We start from the raw sequence: 21,669 nt of genomic DNA, 5'->3' as shown, positions 1-21,669 counted from the left end.
GAAAACAAGACAAAACAAGCATGATAAAGCAATACAGGACAAGGATATGGAGGCCCTGTCCCTCAGATGCATTCCCAGCATCACATGTACTTACCTTGGTTCAAATGGCAAAGGCTAAACCACTGGTATACCAAAAGGCCTGAGAAGACAACATTTTTATGGCATTTGGTTTTGTGTACAACCCAGAGATTAGGGCCCGGGGTGTCGCAGCCACTCAGGAAAACAGGGAACCTCATGCATTCTGAAAACAAGACACCTGTGGGAATCCAAAGAGATCTGACTTTTGCGAATCGCCCTAGACTTTATTACCCACAAGGCCCGGCAAAGTCCAAAATGTATGAAATAAACACAATTTTCAGACATTTGCCACCAGGAAACCACCAAAACATGCTGGCAACAACAAATGTCCTACCTTCCCACGTTACCACAGGTGTCACGACAAAAACGGTACCTCACATATCTGGGTGCACTTTCCTGGGCGCAAAGGAAAAAGGCTAAACCACTGGTACATCAAAGGACCTGGGAAGACGACATTTTGACGGTATTTTGTTTTGTGGACAACCCACAGATTTGGCCCTGGGGTGTTGCAGCCACTAAGGAAAACAGGGAACCCCATGGATTTCTGAAAAGTAGACACCCGTGGGTATCCACAGAGGTCTGACCTTCGTGAATCGCCTGTTAGGCAGAATCCTGGCCCGTGCCCTTAGGGACCACTACACAAGATTAAGACTACAAGTGGCAATACAAGTTCACCTTTGGTACAAGCCTATACTACACTGTTAAAGTGGTAGCAGTAGCGGAGCAGCCAGACTTATCTCAAGAGCAAATGAGCAGTAGTAGAGATTACACAAAGGACTACAATTACTGTGACTCAAGCAAACACTGACTCAAGATTTTTGGGTAAAAAGTAAAAGTACATTTATTTTTTGACCATCTGTTTACAAAACACTTCACTTCTATTAAATTAAAACCACACGTAAAATACACTACACACAACAAATTATCTTGGTGTAGAACAACTCACGGTAAGTACCTTAGGATTTGACAGACTGGTGTTATGAAACAAAAGACATTACCGGGAATACATATGCTGTCACTTTTTGACAGTTCGGTCTTACCAAAGATACGCGTATCCGCGGCTAGAAATTTTACCGGGGTAAAACCACACTTAGCACCTGAGTTACCACAAGGGAGTTGGGGGCAAAAATCATAGGCAATTCATTTGTCAAGGCAGACAGAATCAGAGAACACTTTCTAACCCAAAGATAAAAGTCAATAGGCCTGCGCCAGTGTTAGTTGGAACAGGGTTCCTGTTGTTGAGGATCACACAGTCAGATAGTTCACGATTCAAAGTTGCTAGGAGTACTTGGATATTGTCAAAAGAGGAAGCAAATGTTATAAGAGTGAAGGAAGCTAAGGACAAGCCTTGGATCAGGAGAAAAGGGTGTTCACCCTAGTTCCTCGAAGTCAGACACAGTACCTTATTCTTTGAAGAAGCTGGTGCTACGACAGTTGTTCCTGGTAGTTTCCTGCAGACTCACGGTTCCTGGTGCTTCAGTCGTGGTGACAAGAAGGAGGACGTCTGGAGGGATCTGCACTACCCACGGATGAGGCCAGCAGCAGCAACGGTAAATGAAAGGTGCGCTTCATTTAAAACAGGAGAGGCTCTTCAGATGGCTATCCGGACCACTACAGCAGCGTGGAGCGATTTCGACCATGAAGGGGATCATCAGGCTGTGGAAGATAGGCTAGTTACCCCACCAGGCTCAAGGGAAGAAGACTCTGGACTGGATCTTCTCTGGTCGTTGAAGGGTAGATAGCTCAGGACTGCAGCAGGGCTTCACTGGGACTCGGGGTTGCAGTAGCAGTCTTCTTCTCCGCTTCTCTTCGGTTCCTTGTAATTCCAGTGGCGACTCTGACTTCCAGCCCAAGAGTCCTGCCTTTTATGCAAAAATCCCCCATTCACACAGCCTGACTGTCAATCATGCAGCAGGGGGGTTGTCCGGCCCAGACAACGCCTCAGCCAATCATGGCAAAGTGTGACTTGGGTTTCCTAGGATACCCTGTGCAGGGGGTGACTACACACCTCCCTCACATTCAGCTCACCTAAAGACCCAGGCGCCAAGAGGAGGGCTTCTTTACAGAAGCCCGCCAAAAGAAGGTGAACAAAGAAGGAAAACCTGGTTTGCCATGCAAAATAAAACACAAGAAGGACTTTAACAAAAAGAAATGGCGACTAAACCCAACCGGAGCCGAAATAAAAAGTATTTGGGCAAGCAGGTTTAAGTTCGAGGCTACCACAATAGCCTGGAACAATACCACGTTTATATAGTATAATCGCGGTAGAAAGGCTAGGGTAGATACCACTGCTACCAGCCAAGTCTAAATGTTAAAAGAGCAAACCAAAGCTCAGAGAGGCACAGACAAAAAGGGGTAGGAGTTAACCCTTTCCAATACTCCATGTAAGATGGGGTGTCCTGGGTCTGTAGTTTTAAAGTGACTACATAAAGTTAATGGCAACTTTACATGTTTCTGGGCGACAGTAGTCAGCCCCAGAAAAATAGAGTCAGAGCGAAGTCTCAAAGACAACCCTGTGTCACTGCACTGAAGGTGCTGTGTAACACACATAAAAAGTGAGGCTCATGGAGTGGTGTGCTCCAGACCCCAAGACCACACAAACAGTAAAAATACACATGGCAAAACACATGTAAGCGTGGGAAAAAGGCTCACACTCTTACCAAGTGCCAAAATAACCTCCAGAAATCCAGCAAAGCTCCTGGGGGACACACTGGGTGTGGGAAATTAGCCATAGAATGAGAATTCTCCCTAACATCATCCTAGAAGGTATTACCCATAAGGCCCGGCAAATTCCAAAATGTAGGAGGAAAATAAAATGTCCAGACATTTGGCACCAGGAAACCACAGAAACAAGCCAGCAACAACACATGTCCTACCTTCCCACATTCCCACAGGTCTCCTGACGTAAACGGTACCTCACATGTGTGGGTGCATTGACCTGGGCACAAAGGGAAAAGGCTAAACCACTGGTACATCAAACAGTCATTCTGTCTTACAGTATCTGATAGACTTTATAGAAGGGATCCCTTCTATCTATCTCATACACTTTATAGAAGGGATCCATTCTATCTATCTCATTAACGTTATAGAAGGGATCCATTTTATCTTACCGTTTCTCATACACTATATAGAAGGAAACCATTCCATCTTACAGTATCTCATACACTTTATAGAAGGGATCTGTTCCATTTTACAGTATCTCATACACTTCACAGAAGGGATCCGTTCCATCTTACAGTATCTCCTACACTTTATAAAAGGGATTTGTTCCATCTTGTAGTATCTCATACTCTTTATAGAAGGGATCCATTCCATTTTACAGTATCTCACACACTTTACAGAAGGGATCCGTTCCATCATGTAGTATGTAATACATTTTATAGAAGGGATCCGTTCCATCTTACAGTATCTCGTACACTTTATAGAAGTGATCCATTCCATCATACAGTCTGTTCCATCTTACAGTATCTCATACACTTTCTAGAAGGGATCCGCTATCACGACCCTTATCCCAGACCCCACTGGCAAGTCCACTTGCTAAGTAAGGTCAGGGTTTGGGGCTCCATTTTAGGCCTTGGAGGCCTTGCATCCACTCACAAGACTCTCTTGGAGTCAGTCCTGGCGCCTCTGACACCAGTCTCATATTCATTGTGGAGAACATGTTTGAAGGGGACTACTTTTCATTGGGATTGCAGTTAACATGGAGGCATTCACATAGCTTGGTCCCTAAGAACTAAGCTATGCGGTGTAGTGTTTTGGGTGTGGTGGCCTGGGACTACTTTACCTGGACTACTTTGCTGGGAGGCTATTTAAACCACACCCAAGCAACAGAGCACGCTTCGTGTTACTTTGCAGACTGCAACGTGACACTCACCGTGTCCTGTGATACCCGCGAGCCTCAGAGCAACGAGCCTGCAGAGGAGACAAGAGGAACATCTTTAATAGAATCTTACCTGCAATCTCCATCCTGTCATCCGCTCTCCAGTGAACAGCTTCTTCTGGGCACCGCATACCTACCGGAACGAAGCGACCTGAAAAGGAAAAGGAGAAAGACAACATTAGAACAGGCATACTCCGGCATTGCTTAAGCCACGAACATCAGAAGAAGCTTACCTGTCTTGTCACCTCCCGGCCGGCATCGTTCCGGAGTTCCACACCTGCTGGAGAAGGACAGCGCGACCTGTAAGGAAGAGAGGATCAAAGGTTAACAAAGGCAAGACAAAGCGGCGCAGCGCATAGCGTATTACTTACCGCATTGCAGCGCACATCTCTCGCCATCATTTGCCGGTAGTGCTCAAACAAACCAGCACGCCAGGCCGAATCTCCCGCATGCCTAGGGAGAAAGAAAGGACACAAAAGAAAGGGGGGCAATAACAAACAGCGCTATACAAAAATTGCTGCAATAACACCTACCTTAAAGACACTTGAACGGGCACATTCCATCTTACAGTATTTCAAACACTGTATAGAAGGGATCTGTTCCATCTTATATTAATTATCTCATACTCTTTTTTAGAAGAGATCTGTTCCATCTTACAGCATCTCATACACTTTATAGAAGAGATCCGTTCCATCGTGTAGTATGTCATACACTTTATAGAAGGGATCCGTTCATCTTACAGTATCTCATACACTTTATAGAAGGGACTAGTTCCATTTTACAGTATCTCATACACTTTATATAAGTGATCAGTTCCATCCTGCAGTCTGTTTCATCTTACAGTATCTCATACACTTTCTAGAAGGGATCCATTCCATCTTAAAGTGTCTCATACACTTCATATGAGGGATCCATTCCATCCTACAGTATCTCATACACTTTATAAGAGGGATCTGTTCCATTTTACAGAAGGGATCCATTCCATCTTCCAGTATTTCAAACACTTTATAGAAGGGATCCGTTCCATCTTACAGTATCTCAAACACTGTATAGAAGGGATCCCTTCTATCTATCTCATACACTTTATAGAAGGGATCCATTCCATCTTACAGTATCTCATACACTTTATGGAAGGGATCCATTCCATCTTGCAGTATCTCAAACACTGTATAGAAGGGATCCCTTCTATCTATCTCATACACTTTATAGAAGGGATCCATTCCATCTTACAGTATCTCATACACTTTATAGAAGGGATCCATTCCATCTTACAGTATCTCATACACTTTATAGGAGGGATCTGTTCCATTTTACAGAAGGGATCCATTCCATCTTCCAGTATTTCAAACACTTTATAGAAGGGATCCCTTCTATCTATCTCATACACTTTATAGAAGGGATCCATTCCATCTTACAGTATTTCAAACACTTTATAGAAGGGATCCGTTCCATCTTACAGTATGTCATACACTTTATAAAAGGGACTAGTTGCATCTTACAGTATCTCAAACACTGTATAGAAGGGATCCCTTCTATCTATCTCATACACTTTATAGAAGGGATCCATTCCATCTTACAGTATCTCATACACTTTATAGAAGGGATCCATTCCATCTTACAGTATCTCATACACTTTATAGAAGGGATCCATTCCATCTTGCAGTATCTCAAACACTGTATAGAAGGGATCCCTTCTATCTATCTCATACACTTTATAGAAGGGATCCATTCCATCTTACAGTATCTCATACACTTTATAGGAGGGATCTGTTCCATTTTACAGAAGGGATCCATTCCATCTTCCAGTATTTCAAACACTTTATAGAAGGGATCCGTTCCATCTTACAGTATGTCATACACTTTATAAAAGGGACTAGTTGCATCTTACAGTATCTCGTACACTTTATAGAAGGGATCCGTTCCATCTTACAGTATGTCATACACTTTATAAAAGGGACTAGTTGCATCTTACAGTATCTCATACACTTTACAGAAGGGATCCGTTCCATCGTGTAGTATGTCATACACTTTATAGAAGGGATCCGTTCATCTTACAGTATCTCATACACTTTATAGAAGGGACTAGTTCCATCTTACAGTATCTCATACACTTTATAGAAGGGATCCATTCCATCTTACAGTATCTCATACACTTTATAGAAGGGATCCATTCCATCTTACAGTATCTCAAACACTGTATAGAAGGGATCCGTTCCATCTTACAGTATCTCATACACTTTATAGAAGGGATCCATTCCATCTTACTGTCATGATCTCTGCTTCCAAAAGGTCAGGGTTTTCCCAACTCCCTTGGAAGCAGATCCATAACCCAGGTTCCGAGTGCCAACCAGTCCCAATTGGGACCTTTTGGACCCAGTCCTGGCGCCAGTGGCACCAGGCTCATAAATATGCCCAGTCCCAGAGCTGGAAGCGCCTGGCTCATAATGCTTGGGTGGACCTACCTGCAGCAGACCATGCTGCTTACTTGCCTGCCAGTTGAGCCTCTGATCCTCTTCTGTTTGGAACTACTTTTCCTGTTGGGTGGGGCAGGAGCCACTCCCTAGATTCAGAACACTGGAACTCTTCTGGAAAGCAGGAACTCTTTTCTTACCTAGGCGTGGCTGTGGAAGGAGACACCTAAGCACTACAGGAGGCTATTTAAACCACACCCGATGGATGAATCTTGCTTTGCATTATTCTGCATCCTCTGCAGCAGAACGCTCATCGTGTCTTCTGCATCTGATCCTGGGCCTAAGGAAAAAGGCTTACCATCCTGAATCCAGTCTCCAGCAACACCTATAAAGACAAGAAAGAACAGGTTAGCATTACGGTCTTCAGTGACAGCTCTTCACTTACCTGGTCCATCGGCTGTCACCAACGCCTCGCGCTGCATTCCGGCATCTGAAAGACAAAGGCTTACCTACTCTTCGTGCGCTCCGGAGGTCTTCACACTGCATTCCGGCATCTGAAAGACAAAAGCTTACCAACTCTTCGCACGCTCCGGAGGCCTTCGGCGCTGCATCCCGCATCTGAAAGACAAAACAAGGTGCGTTTAAAGACATTGGGGCACTTTAATACTCACGTGCCATTACTCCTTTCCACATCTAACCCAGTGGGTATTCCGGCACCCTGCAGCCGCTCCGAACTTGTACCTGCAAAATAAAAAGACAGTTAGAGCGCATCGTGAAGCAGGCAACAAGCGCTTACTTACGTGCTTCCAGGCGCTTCTATTCATCACACGGGTTCCATCTTCAACTCACTTCAGCCCGTCATCCGCCATCGCCGGAACCCTGCAAAACAAGAAACATCATTACTAAAGACTTTAAAGACATTAGAATTACTCGAAACTTACCGTTCGTGCAGTAAACGATGGACAGCAGTCCTCTGAAGTCAAGAGGCCTGCTCCCCTTATCCAGTGAAGAAACTGGTTACAGCACCCTGCCCCGAGGCAGATGGAGAGCACGGCGTTCACTTACCTAAGGTGAGAGCGTTAACCTTTGGGGTTCTACAGGAGAAGAGAAAGGGAAGAAGAGAGAGACATTCAATAACCCAGTTCCTTAATCCCATATTTTCTATTTGCAGACATCTTACCCTTCGAGTCAGTCATACAGTGCCCAGAGGTCCAGCCCAAAGAGCCAGCCGTGTGTTACACATCACCTTTGAAGATACGGTATACGCCCAGTCAAGACCGGCGCCTCTACGGGAATCAGGTGAGTGTTACACTTACAGTATCTCATACACTTTATAGAAGGGATCCATTCCATCTTACAGTATCTCATACACTTTATAGGAGGGATCTGTTCCATTTTACAGAAGGGATCCATTCCATCTTCCAGTATTTCAAACACTTTATAGAAGGGATCCCTTCTATCTATCTCATACACTTTATAGAAGGGATCCATTCCATCTTACAGTATTTCAAACACTTTATAGAAGGGATCCGTTCCATCTTACAGTATGTCATACACTTTATAAAAGGGACTATTTGCATCTTACAGTATCTCAAACACTGTATAGAAGGGATCCCTTCTATCTGTCTCATACACTTTATTGAAGGGATCCATTCCATCTTACAGTATCTCATACACCTTATAGAAGGGATCCATTCCATCTTACAGTATATCATACACTTTATAGAAGGGATCCATTCCATCTTACAGTATCTCAAACACTGTATAGAAGGGATCCCTTCTATCTATCTCTTACACTTTATAGAAGGGATCCATTCCATCTTACAGTATCTCAAACACTGTATAGAAGGGATCCCTTCTATCTATCTCATACACTTTATAGAAGGGATCCATTCCATCTTACAGTATCTCAAACACTGTATAGAAGGGATCCCTTCTATCTATCTCATACACTTTATAGAAGGGATCCATTCCATCATACAGTATCTCATACACTTTATAGGAGGGATCTGTTCCATTTTACAGAAGGGATCCATTCCATCTTCCAGTATTTCAAACACTTTATAGAAGGGATCTGTTCCATTTTACAGTATATCATACACTTTATAGAAGGGGTCCATTCCATCTTACAGTATCTCAAACACTGTATAGAAGGGATCCCTTCTATCTATCTCATACACTTTATAGAAGGGATCCATTCCATTTTACAGTATATCATACACTTTATAGAAGGGATCCATTCCATCTTACAGTATCTCAAACACTGTATAGAAGGGATCCCTTCTATCTATCTCATACACTTTATAGAAGGGATCCATTCCATCTTACAGTATCTCATACACTTTATAGGAGGGATCTGTTCCATTTTACAGAAGGGATCCATTCCATCTTCCAGTATTTCAAACACTTTATAGAAGGGATCCGTTCCATCTTACAGTATGTCATACACTTTATAAAAGGGACTAGTTGCATCTTACAGTATCTCATACACTTTATAGAAGGGATCTATTCCATCTTACAGTATCTCAAATACTGTATAGAAGGGATCCCTTCTATCTATCTCATACACTTTATAGAAGGGATCCATTCCATTTTACAGTATCTCAAACACTGTATAGAAGGGATCCCTTCTATCTATCTCATACACTTTATAGAAGGGATCCATTCCATCTTACAGTATCTCAAACACTGTATAGAAGGGATCCCTTCTATCTATCTCATACACTTTATAGAAGGGATCCATTCCATCTTACAGTATCTCATACACTTTATAGGAGGGATCTGTTCCATTTTACAGAAGGGATCCATTCCATCTTACAGTATCTCAAACACTGTATAGAAGGGATCCCTTCTATCTATCTCATACACTTTATAGAAGGGATCCATTCCATCTTACAGTATCTCATACACTTTATAGAAGGGATCTGTTCCATTTTACAGTATATCATACACTTTATAGAAGGGATCCATTCCATATTACAGTATCTCAAACACTGTATAGAAGGGATCCCTTCTATCTATCTCATACACTTTATAGAAGGGATCCATTCCATCTTACAGTATCTCAAACACTGTATAGAAGGGATCCCTTCTATCTATCTCATACACTTTATAGAAGGGATCCATTCCATCTTACAGTATCTCATACACTTTATAGAAGGGATCCATTCCATCTTACAGTATCTCATACACTTTATAGAAGGGATCCATTCCATCTTACAGTATCTCAAACACTGTATAGAAGGGATCCCTTCTATCTATCTCATACACTTTATAGAAGGGATCCATTCCATCTTACAGTATCTCATACACTTTATAGAAGGGATCCATTCCATTTTACAGTATCTCATACACTTTATAGAAGGGATCCATTCCATCTTACAGTATCTCAAACATTGTATAGAAGGGATCCCTTCTATCTATCTCATACACTTTATAGAAGGGATCTGTTCCATCTTACAGTATTTCATACAGTTTATAGAAGGGATCCATTCCACCTTACAGTATCTCATACTCTTTATGGAAGGGATCTGTTCCATTTTACAGTATCTCATACACTTCATAGAAGTGATCTGTTCCAGTTTACAGTATGTCATACACTTTATAGAAGGGACTAGTTGCATCTTACAGTATCTCGTACACTTTATAGAAGGGATCCATTCCATCTTACAGGCAGATGGGGAGCAGGTGCAAGTGGATCTAGGTCACCTGGCTTAAGCCCCACCCACCTGGTGCCTTCCTGCCTGCTGCTCTTTTTCATCACTTAGCAAGGGCCCAACTGGTGCCTTCTGCTTGCCGCTCTTTTTCACCACTTAGCAAGCCCCGCCCACCTGGTGCCTTCCTGCTTCCTGCTCTTTTTCACCACTTAGCAAGCCACACCCACCTGGTGCCTTCCTGCTTGCCGCTCTGTTTCCCTACTTAAGGAGCCCTCCAGCTTCTTTTCCTTTGCAGATGGGAAGCAGGTGCAAGTGGATCGAGGTCACCTGGCCTAAGCCCCGCCCACCTGGTGCCTTCCTTCCTTCCTTCCTGCATGCTGCTCTTTTTCACTACTTAGCAAGCCTTCCCACCTGGTGCCTTCCTGCTTCCCACTCTTTTTCACCACTTAGCAAGCCACGCCCACCTGGTGCCTTCCTGCTCGCCACTCTGTTTCCCTACTTAAGGAGCCCTCCAGCTTCTTTCCTTTGCAGATGGGGAGCAGGTGCAAGTGGATCTAGGTCACCTGGCCTAAGCCCCGCCCACCTGGTGCCTTCCTTCCTTCCTTCCTGATTCCTGCTCTTTTTCACCACTTAGCAAGCCCAGCCCAACTGGTGCCTTCCTGCTTGCCGCTCTTTTTCACCACTTAGCAAGCCCCACCCACCTGGTGCCTTCCTTCACCATCACCGTCTGGTGGCCAATGCTGGATTTTACTTTTATGGACTTCATTCATTCACGGTGCGTCACTCTTTCTCAACTCTCATGCTGGACTTCCTTTGCATCTTGTACTCACGGTGGCCCTGAATCATGCTGTTCCCATCTTCATCTTGTATCCTGGCTTGCAACATTATGTGTTACTACTGACTTCTGCAATTGTATACGCTCTACACTCTTGCTTCTCCACTCTTTTTGACTGCTTACTCGCCTTTCTCTCCTTCTCTCCCTTCTCCCTTTTCCTATCTCCCCTTACTTTCTTCTATGCACTTACTCTATCAGAATTGTCCCTGGACCTAATATGATAGCAACCTTGTCTGTTTCCTCAACCCCCCATTACTGTTTTTATCCTCCCCACCACCCCTCCAGCACTATCTGAAATGTCGTCAGGCCTAGTATGATAGTCGCTTGTTTTGTTCCTCCCCTCCCTTTCTGCACCCCTCTCCCTCACCTTTTGTTTTTCTCCGGCTCTACCAGAAATGTTGTCAGGCCTAGTACGGTAGTCGCCTGTCTGTTTCCATTTCCTTCCCACTCTCCCCCTCCCTTCCTTATCTATGTCTTAGCTCTTGCACTGAAATGTCGTCAGGCCGAGTACGATAGTTAATTTTACATCCTTACTGTTGATGGCCTGTAAGAATGTGGTTGTTTTTTCCCTTGTTCCTTCCCTTGCCCTGAAGCGCTTTGAAACACATTGTGTATAGGCGCTATATAAATAAACTATCATATCATATCATACAGTATCTCAAACACTGTATAGAAGGGATCCATTCTATCTATCTCATACACTTTATAGAAGTGATCCATTCCATTTTACAGTATCTCATACACTTTATAGAAGGGATCTGTTCCATCGTGTAGTATGTCATACACTTTATAGAAGGGACTGGTTGCATTTTACAGTATCTCATACACTTTATAGAAGGGATCTGTTCCATCTTACAGTATCTCATACACTTTATAGAAGGGATCCCTTCTATCTATCTCATGCACTTTATAGAAGGGATCCGTTCCATCTTACAGTATCTCATACACTTTATAGAAGGGATCCCTTCTATCTATCTCATGCACTTTATAGAAGGGATCCGTTCCATCTTACAGTATCCCATACACTTTATAGAAGGGATCCCTTCCATCGTGTAGTATGTCATACACTTTATAGAAGGGACTAGTTGCATTTTACAGTATCTCATACACTTTATAGAAGGGATCTGTTCCATCTTACAGTATCTCATACACTTTATAGAAGGGATCCATTCCATCGTACAGTATCGCATACACTTTATAGAAGGGATCCATTCCATCTTACAGTATCTCATACACTTTATAGAAGGGATCCATTCCATCTTACAGTATCTCATACACTTTATAGAAGGGATCCCTTCTATCTATCTCATGCACTTTATAGAAGGGATCCGTTCCATCTTACAGTATCTCATACACTTTATAGAAGGGATCTGTTCCATCTTACAGTATCTCATACACTTTATAGAAGGGATCCCTTCTATCTATCTCATGCACTTTATAGAAGGGATCCGTTCCATCTTACAGTATACCATACATAACATCCACCTTGCTCTGGTATAAAATCTCGGTTAATGTATAAAGACAAATGATGATTTAGTCACCCTAATTTATACCGGTGAGAGGTAGATTTGGGCAAATCAATTTGCCCACTATAAAATGAGTATTTCGGCATTCTCATTTGTGTTCTTACAGTAACCAACATGTAGGAGACACGTCTATTCGGCAGATGAATCCCAATTTGTTGTATTTTCTGTTTATTCATGAACTCATGCTTCTGTGAATGAGTCCTCATTGCTGTGTGTGCATTTAGGGACATGTTGTTGCATTTTCTATGTGAGTATATGCAATCCCTTTTAAAGGTGTGTCTTGTATTTATCCATGTTATGTAAAGAGATTTTAAAGCGCTTTGCACTTTATGCATTGGACCTTTTTTATACTTGGGCTTGTGAGTGACACGCGTGTCTGTTCTGCGATGGAGGAATATTATTCTCTGATGGAATATGGATTCCTTGGTTACATGTGAAACACACACAGTGTCTCATTCACATCATATCAGGGATCCACTCTATGGAAGACCTCCATTCCTTCCCGAAACACACACAGTGTCTCATTCCCATCATATCAGGGATCCACTCCATGGGAGACCTCCATTCCTTCCCGAAACACACACAGTGTCTCATTCACAACATATCAGGGATCCACTCTATGGAAGACCTCCATTCCTTCCCAAAACAAACACACTGTCTCATTCACATCATATAAGGGATCCGCTCCATGGAAGACCTCCATTCCTTCCCGAAACACACACAGTGTCTCATTCACATCATATCAGGGATCCACTCCATGGAAGACCTCCATTCCTTCCCGAAACACACACAGTGTCTCATTCACATCATATCAGGGATCCACTCCATGGAAGATCTCCATTCCTTCCCGAAACACACACAGTGTCTCATTCACATCATATCACGGATCCACTCCATGGAAGACCGCCATTCCTTCCCGAAACACACACAGTGTCTCATTCCCATCATATCAGGGATCCACTCCATGGAAGACCTCCATTCCTTCCCGAAACACACACAGTGTCTCATTCCCATCATATAAGGGATCCACTCCATGGAAGACCTCCATTCCTTCCCGAAACACACACAGTGTCTCATTCACAACATATCAGGGATCCACTCTATGGAAGACCTCCATTCCTTCCCGAAACACACACACAGTCTCATTCACATCATATAAGGGATCCACTCCATGGAAGACCTCCATTCCTTCCCGAAACACACACAGTGTCTCATTCCCATCATATCAGGGATCCACTCCATGGAAGACCTCCATTCCTTCCCGAAACACACACAGTGTCTCATTCCCATCATATCAGGGATCCACTCCATGGAAGACCTCCATTCCTTCCCGAAACACACACAGTGTCTCATTCCCATCATATCAGGGATCCACTCCATGGAAGACCTCCATTCCTTCCCGAAACACACACAGTGTCTCATTCACATCATATCAGGGATCCACTCCATGGAAGACCTCGATTCCTTCCCGAAACACACACAGTGTCTCATTCACATCATATAAGGGATCCACTCCATGGGAGACCTCCATTCCTTCCCGAAACACACAGAGTGTCTCATTCACATCATATCAGGGATCCACTCTATGGAAGACCTCCATTCCTTCCCGAAACACACACAGTGTCTCATTCACATCATATCAAGGATCCACTCTATGGAAGACCTCCACTCCTTCCCGAAACACACACAGTGTCTCATTCACATCATATCAGGGATCCACTCCATGGAAGACCTCCACTCCTTCCCGAAACACACACAGTGTCTCATTCACATCATATCAGGGATCCACTCCATGGAAGACCTCCATTCCTTCCCGAAACACACACAGTGCCTCATTCCCATCATATCAAGGATCCACTCTATGGAAGACCAACATTCCTTCCCGAAACACACACAGTGTCTCATTCCCATCATATAAGGGATCTACTCCATGGGAAGGATCCATTCCATCTTGCAAAATACACACTATTTCAGACACCACATATAAGAGATACACGCCACACAAGAAACTCATTCCATCATACAACATGCTCAGGATCTCAGGCACTTCAAATAAGAGATCCATAAGGGATCCATTCAGTCGTACAACATCCACACTCGATCATACACTACATATAAGGGATCCACCCCAAGCAGGAAATCCATGCCATCAGGCAACATGCTGGGGATCTCAGGCAAGTAATCTATAAGGGATCCATTATGTCATGCTACACACAGACAATCGCATACACTTCATATAAGGGATCCATTCCAATTTCAACGTACACACTCTCTCAGGCAGTACATATCAGGGATTCACTGAAAGCAAGACATCCATGCCATCATGCAACATGCTCAGGATCTCAGACATTTACAAGGGATCCATCACACCATGCTACACACAGAGGATCTCATACACCTCATGTAAGGGATCCATGCCATAGAATGGATCCATTGAAGTTAACATCATGCTGATTATTTTAGACACTCAGAGCAAGCTTGATCCCTTTTGCACTGACATAAATAGAAACATCTGAGATTTGCGTCCATTCTGGTATCAATGGCACCTCAACACCAAACATGCTTTGCTCTGAATTGGGGCACTCATGCCATGGGCACTCATGTTATGGGCAACCATGATATGTGCACCCATGCTATGGGCGCTCATGTTATTGGCACCCATAATATGGAAACCCATGCTATGGGCACCCATGCTATGAGCACTCATGTTATGGCCACTCATGCTATGGGAACCCATACTGTAGGCACTCATGTTATGGGCACTCATGTTATGGGCACTCATGTTATGGGCGCTCATGGTATTGGCACTCATGGTATTGGCACCCGTGCTATCGGCAACCGAGCTATGGACACCCTTGCTAAGGGCAGTCATGGTATGGGCACCCATGCTATAGGCACTCATGGTATTGGCACCCATGATATAGGGACTCATGGTATTGGCACCCAACCATGGACACCTGTGCTACGGGCAGTCATGGTCTGGTCACCCATGCTATGGGCACCCATACTATGAGCACTCATTTATGGGCACTCATGCTGTGGGCACTCATGCTATGGGCACTCATGCTATGGGAACCCATACTATAGGCACTCATGCTATGAGCATTCATGCTATGGGCACTCATGGTATGAACACTGATATTATGGGCACTCATGCTATAGGCATCTATGCTATGGGCATCTATGCTATGGGCACCCGTGCAATGGGCACCTGAGCTATGGACACCCATGCTTTGGGCACACGTGCTATGGGCAGTCATGGTATGGGCACCCATGCTATGGGCATCTATGCTATGGGCACCCATGCTATGAGCACCCGTGCTATGAGCAGTCATGGTATGAGCACTCATGTTATGGGCTCCCGTGCTATGAGCACTCATGTTATCGGCACTCATGCTATGGGCAGTCATGTTATGGACACCCCTGCTATGAGCACTCATTTTATGGCCACTCATGCTATGGGAACCCATACTGTAGGCACTCATGTTATGGGCACTCATGTTATGGGCACTCATGGTATTGGCACTCATGGTATTGGCACCCGTGCTATCAGCAACCGAGCTATGGACACCCTTGCTAAGGGCAGTCATGGTATGGGCACCCATGCTATAGGCACTCATGGTATTGGCACCCATGATATAGGGACTCATGGTATTGGCACCCAACCATGGACACCTGTGCTACGGGCAGTCATGGTCTGGTCACCCATGCTATGGGCACCCATACTATGAGCACTCATGTTATGGGCACTCATGCTGTGGGCACTCATGCTATGGGCACTCATGCTATGGGAACCCATACTATAGGCACTCATGCTATGAGCATTCATGCTATGGGCACTCATGGTATGAACACCGATATTATGGGCACTCATGCTATAGGCATCTATGCTATGGGCATCTATGCTATGGGCACCCGTGCAATGGGCACCTGAGCTATGGACACCCATGCTATGGGCACACGTGCTATGGGCAGTCATGGTATGGGCACCCGTGCTATGGGCATCTATGCTATGGGCACCCATGCTATGTGCACCCGTGCTACGGGCAGTCATGATATGGGCACCCATGCTATGAGCACCCGTGCTATGAGCAGTCATGGTATGAGCACTCATGTTATGGGCTCCCGTGCTATGAGCACTCATGTTATCGGCACTCATGCTATGGGCAGTCATGTTATGGACACCCCTGCTATGAGCACTCATGTTATGGCCACTCATGCTATGGGAACCCATACTGTAGGCACTCATGTTATGGGCACTCATGTTATGGGCACTCATGGTATTGGCACTCATGGTATTGGCACCCGTGCTATCAGCAACCGAGCTATGGACACCCTTGCTAAGGGCAGTCATGGTATGGGCACCCATGCTATAGGCACTCATGGTATTGGCACCCATGATATAGGGACTCATGGTATTGGCACCCAACCATGGACACCTGTGCTACGGGCAGTTATGGTCTGGTCACCCATGCTATGGGCACCCATACTATGAGCACTCATGTTATGGGCACTCATGCTGTGGGCACTCATGCTATGGGCACTCATGCTATGGGAACCCATACTACAGGCACTCATGCTATGAGCATTCATGCTATGGGCACTCATGCTATGGGCACTCATGGTATGAACACCGATATTATGGGCACTCATGCTATAGGCATCTATGCTATGGGCACCCGTGCAATGGGCACCTGAGCTATGGACACCCATGCTATGGGCACACGTGCTATGGGCAGTCATGGTATGGGCACCCGTGCTATGGGCATCTATGCTATGGGCACCCATGCTATGTGCACCCGTGCTACGGGCAGTCATGGTATGGGCACCCATGCTATGAGCACCCGTGCTATGAGCAGTCATGGTATGAGCACTCATGTTATGGGCTCCCGTGCTATGAGCACTCATGTTATCGGCACTCATGCTATGGGCAGTCATGTTATGGACACCCATGCTATGGGCAGTCTTGTTATTGGCACTCATGCTATGGTCACTCATGATATGAACACCCATGTTATTGGCACTCATGCTATGGACACCCATACTATGGGCATTGATGTTATGGGACTCATGGTATGGGCATCCGTGCTATGGGCACCCATGCTATGAGCACTCATGCTATTGGCAGTCATGGTATGGGCACCCATCCTACGGGCAGTCATGGTATGGGCACCTGTACTAAGGGCACTCATGCTATGGGTACCCAAGCTATGGGCACACATGCTATAGGTACTCATGATAGGGGCACCCATGCTATGGGCATCAATTCTTTGGGCAGTCATGGTATGGGCACCCATGCTTTGGGCATCAATGCTTTGGGCATTCATGCTATGGGCACCCATGCTTTGGGCAGTCATGATATGGGCAGCCATGCAATGGGCATCAATGCTTTGGGCAGTCATGGTATGGGCATCAATGCTTTGGGCACCCATGCTATGGGCATCAATGCTTTGGGCAGTCATGGTATGGGCACCCATGCTATGGGCATCAATGCTTTGGGCACCCATGCTATGGGCATCAATGCTTTGGGCAGTCATGGTATGGGCATCAATGCTTTGGGCACCCATGCTATGGGCATCAATTCTTTGGGCAGTCATGGTATGGGCACCCATGCTTTGGGCATCAATGCTTTGGGCATTCATGCTATGGGCATCAATGCTTTGGGCAGTCATGGTATGGGCATCAATGCGTTGGGCACCCATGCTATGGGCATCAATGCTTTGGGCAGTCATGGTATGGGCATCGATGCTTTGGGCAGTCATGCTATGGGCATCAATGCTTTGGGCACCCATGCTATGGGCATCAATGCTTTGGGCACCCATGCTCTGGGCATCAATGCTTTGGGCACCCATGCTATGGGCATCAATGCTTTGGGCAGTCATGGTATGGGCATCAATGCTTTGGGCACCCATGCTATGGGCATCAATGCGTTGGGCACCCATGCTATGGGCATCAATGATTTGGGCAGTCATTGTATGGGCATCAATGCTTTGGGCAGTCATGCTATGGGCATCAATGCTTTGGGCACCCATGCTCTGGGCATCAATGCTTTGGGCAGTCATGGTATGGGCACCCATGCTTTGGGCATCAATGCTTTGGGCATTCATGCTATGGGCATCAATGCTTTGGGCAGTCATGGTATGGGCATCAATGCGTTGGGCACCCATGCTATGGGCATCAATGCTTTCGGCAGTCATGGATGGGCATCAATGCTTTGGGCAGTCATGGTATGGGCATCAATGCGTTGGGCACCCATGCTATGGGCATCAATGCTTTGGGCAGTCATGGTATGGGCATCAATGCGTTGGGCACCCATGCTCTGGGCATCAATGCTTTGGGCAGTCATGGTATGGGCACCCATGCTTTGGGCATCAATGCGTTGGTCACCCATGCTATGGGCATCAATGCTTTGGGCAGTCATGGTATGGGCATCAATGCTTTGGGCACCCATGCTATGGGCATCAATGCTTTGGGCAGTCATGGTATGGGCACCCATGCTTTGGGCATCAATGCTTTGGGCAGTCATGGTATGGGCATCAATGCTTTGGGCACCCATGCTATGGGCATCAATGCGTTGGGCACCCATGCTATGGGCATCAATGATTTGGGCAGTCATGGTATGGGCATCAATGCTTTGGGCAGTCATGCTATGGGCATCAATGCTTTGGGCACCCATGCTCTGGGCATCAATGCTTTGGGCAGTCATGGTATGGGCACCCATGCTTTGGGCATCAATGCTTTGGGCATTCATGCTATGGGCATCAATGCTTTGGGCAGTCATGGTATGGGCATCAATGCATTGGGCACCCATGCTATGGGCATCAGTGCTTTGGGCAGTCATGGTATGGGCATCAATGCTTTGGGCAGTTATGGTATGGGCATCAATGCGTTGGGCACCCATGCTATGGGCATCAATGCTTTGGGCAGTCATGGTATGGGCATCAATGCGTTGGGCACCCATGCTCTGGGCATCAATGCTTTAGGCAGTCATGGTATGGGCACCCATGCTTTGGGCATCAATGCGTTGGGCACCCATGCTATGGGCATCAATGCTTTGGGCAGTCATGGCATGGGCATCAATGCGTTGGGCACCCATGCTATGGGCATCAATGCTTTGGGCAGTCATGCTATGGGCATCAATGCTTTGGGCACCCATGCTCTGGGCATCAATGCTTTGGGCAGTCATGGTATGGGCATCAATGCTTTGGGCAGTCATGCTATGGGCATCAATGCTTTGGGCACCCATTCTATGGGCACCCATGCTATGGGCATCAATGCTTTGGGCAGTCATGGTATGGGCATCAATGCTTTGGGCATCAATGCTTTGGACACCCAACTATGGACACCCGTGTGTTAGGCAGAATTATATGCAGTACCCTTTGGGAACACCAAACACAATTAAGACTACAAGTGACAGTACAGATTCACCTTTGGTACAAGCCCGTACTACACAGTAAAGTGGTAGTGATGGCTGAGCAGCCAGACTTATCTCAAGAGTAAAGTGAGCAGTTTCAGAAGTTACACAAAGGACAGCAATTACTAGGGTTCAAACAAACACTGACTCAAGGTTTCTGAGTAAAAGAATATACATGTGTTTACACCATCAGTTATAAAACAGTTCACTATTATCAAGCAGGTGAAAAATCACAATCTTAATACACTACACCACACCCAATAGATTCTGGACAAGTTAAGCTCAAAATGAAGTGTGAGCAAAATGGCACTCCAGTAAATTAAAAGGGAGGGAAAGACAAAGTTAGACAAAAGTTGAGCAGCACCAACAAGTAAGTAAGCAGGGAAATCTAGAAAAAGTAACTACACTAAGGAAATCAAATCAAGAGGCCTGAGCCAAAGTCAATGGACCAAAGTCTTTGCAGAAGATCACACAGTTCAGAGTAGTTTGTGGTTAAATCTTTGCCAAGCGTTCAGAACGAAGTTGGTCATAGGAAAAGTTACTTTAAAGAATATAGAAGGAAAAGCCCTCGGATTGGCAAAAGATTTCAAGCACTTTTACTATGGTCGGATGGAACAAACGAACGAATTTGAACAGTACCTTAAAAGGAGAAGAAGACTGTAGCCGAGGGGGATGTTCCTGGCAGGTCCTGCAGGCTCAGGGTTCCTGAAGCGACTGTCAGACTGACACGAAGTAGGAAGACTGGAGGGTCCTGCACTGTTCAGGGAAGAAACCAGCAGCAGAGCAAAGCAACAAATAAAAGGTGTGCTCCTTAAAACCCAAGCAGGGTCCGGTCCTCCTGGCTATCCAGTTCACTGTAGCTGTGCACAGCAAATTCGACCAGAGGAGGGAGGCCTGGCTTGCAGTTTGGTGAACTGATTGATCACACCAGCTCAAGGGGAGAAGATTCCTTGCACATCTTCCCTGTCGTTGAAGTTTGGAGATTCGGACCCGCAGCAGGGCTTCACCGGAAGGTTCACTCGTGGTAGAGGTCCTCTTCTGTCAGTTTCTCTTCGGTTCTCGATCCAGTGGTGACTCTGCCTTTTCAGTCCGAAAGACCTGCTTTTTATGCAGTTTTCCCCCATTCACAGAGCCTGGCTTTCAATCACACAGCAGGGTGGCTGTCCCGGCGGGACAGTCACCACAGCCAATCACACAGAGTGCGACATGGGTCTCCAAGGAGACCCTGTGCAGGGAGTCTCAAAGCCCTCCCTCACATCCTGTCCCCCTCAGACATTCAGGCGCCTAAGGAGGGCTTCTGTGCAGAACAAAGGAACCAAACCTGGTTTGGCGCACAGAGTAAAACACGAGAAAGACTTTTACAAAAAGAAATGGCGAATAAACCCAACTGGAACCAAATAAAAGTAAAAGGGGTCCTGCGGGTTTAAGTTTGAGGCTACTAACTTAGCCTAAAACAGTACCAAGGCTATTTAAATAGACCGCGGTAGGAAAAATAGGGTAGATACCACTGTCACCAGCTTAATGAAAAGGAAACAAAATAATATTCCACGAGAAACAGACAAAAAGGGATAACTATTAACCCTTTCTAGTACTCTATGGAAGATAGTTTGTACTGGGTCTGTGAATTTAAAAAGACTAATAAAGTCAATGGCAACTTTACATGTTCTGGGAGACAGTAGTCAGTCCCAGAAAATGGAGTTTAAAGTGTGAAGTCTGAAAAAGACAACCCTGTGTTACTGCACTAAAGGTGCTGTGTAACACGCATTAAAAAGATGATGCGTATGGAATAGGTGAGGCTCCACAGCCTATGAACACAAACATGTTAAACACACACAGCAAAACACATGTAAGAGTGGGGAAAAAGGCTCA

At 45.4% G+C, this 21,669-nt stretch overlaps 1 protein-coding gene across 1 annotated transcript in view; it reads right to left on the bottom strand.

Moving 5' to 3' along the window:
- The window catches only part of LOC138452723 (vomeronasal type-2 receptor 26-like), a 212,416-nt gene extending 193,893 nt beyond the window's left edge, over nt 1–18,523 (bottom strand). Inside the window, exons 1-3 of the mRNA XM_069605070.1 lie at nt 17,607–18,523; nt 4,192–4,258; nt 4,096–4,109 (exon numbers count right to left, since the gene is read on the bottom strand). Coding sequence (XP_069461171.1) covers nt 4,096–4,109; nt 4,192–4,258; nt 17,607–18,523 — 998 coding nt within the window. The remainder of the gene's footprint in view (nt 1–4,095; nt 4,110–4,191; nt 4,259–17,606) is intronic.
- Between the last annotated feature and the right edge of the window lie 3,146 nt (nt 18,524–21,669).

Source organism: Ambystoma mexicanum, chromosome 4p, assembly GCF_040938575.1.
Source record: "Ambystoma mexicanum isolate Mex_15411 chromosome 4p, UKY_AmexF1_1, whole genome shotgun sequence".
NCBI classification, from domain to species: domain Eukaryota; kingdom Metazoa; phylum Chordata; class Amphibia; order Caudata; family Ambystomatidae; genus Ambystoma; species Ambystoma mexicanum.
This window is presented reverse-complemented; position numbering and strand designations above follow the sequence as displayed.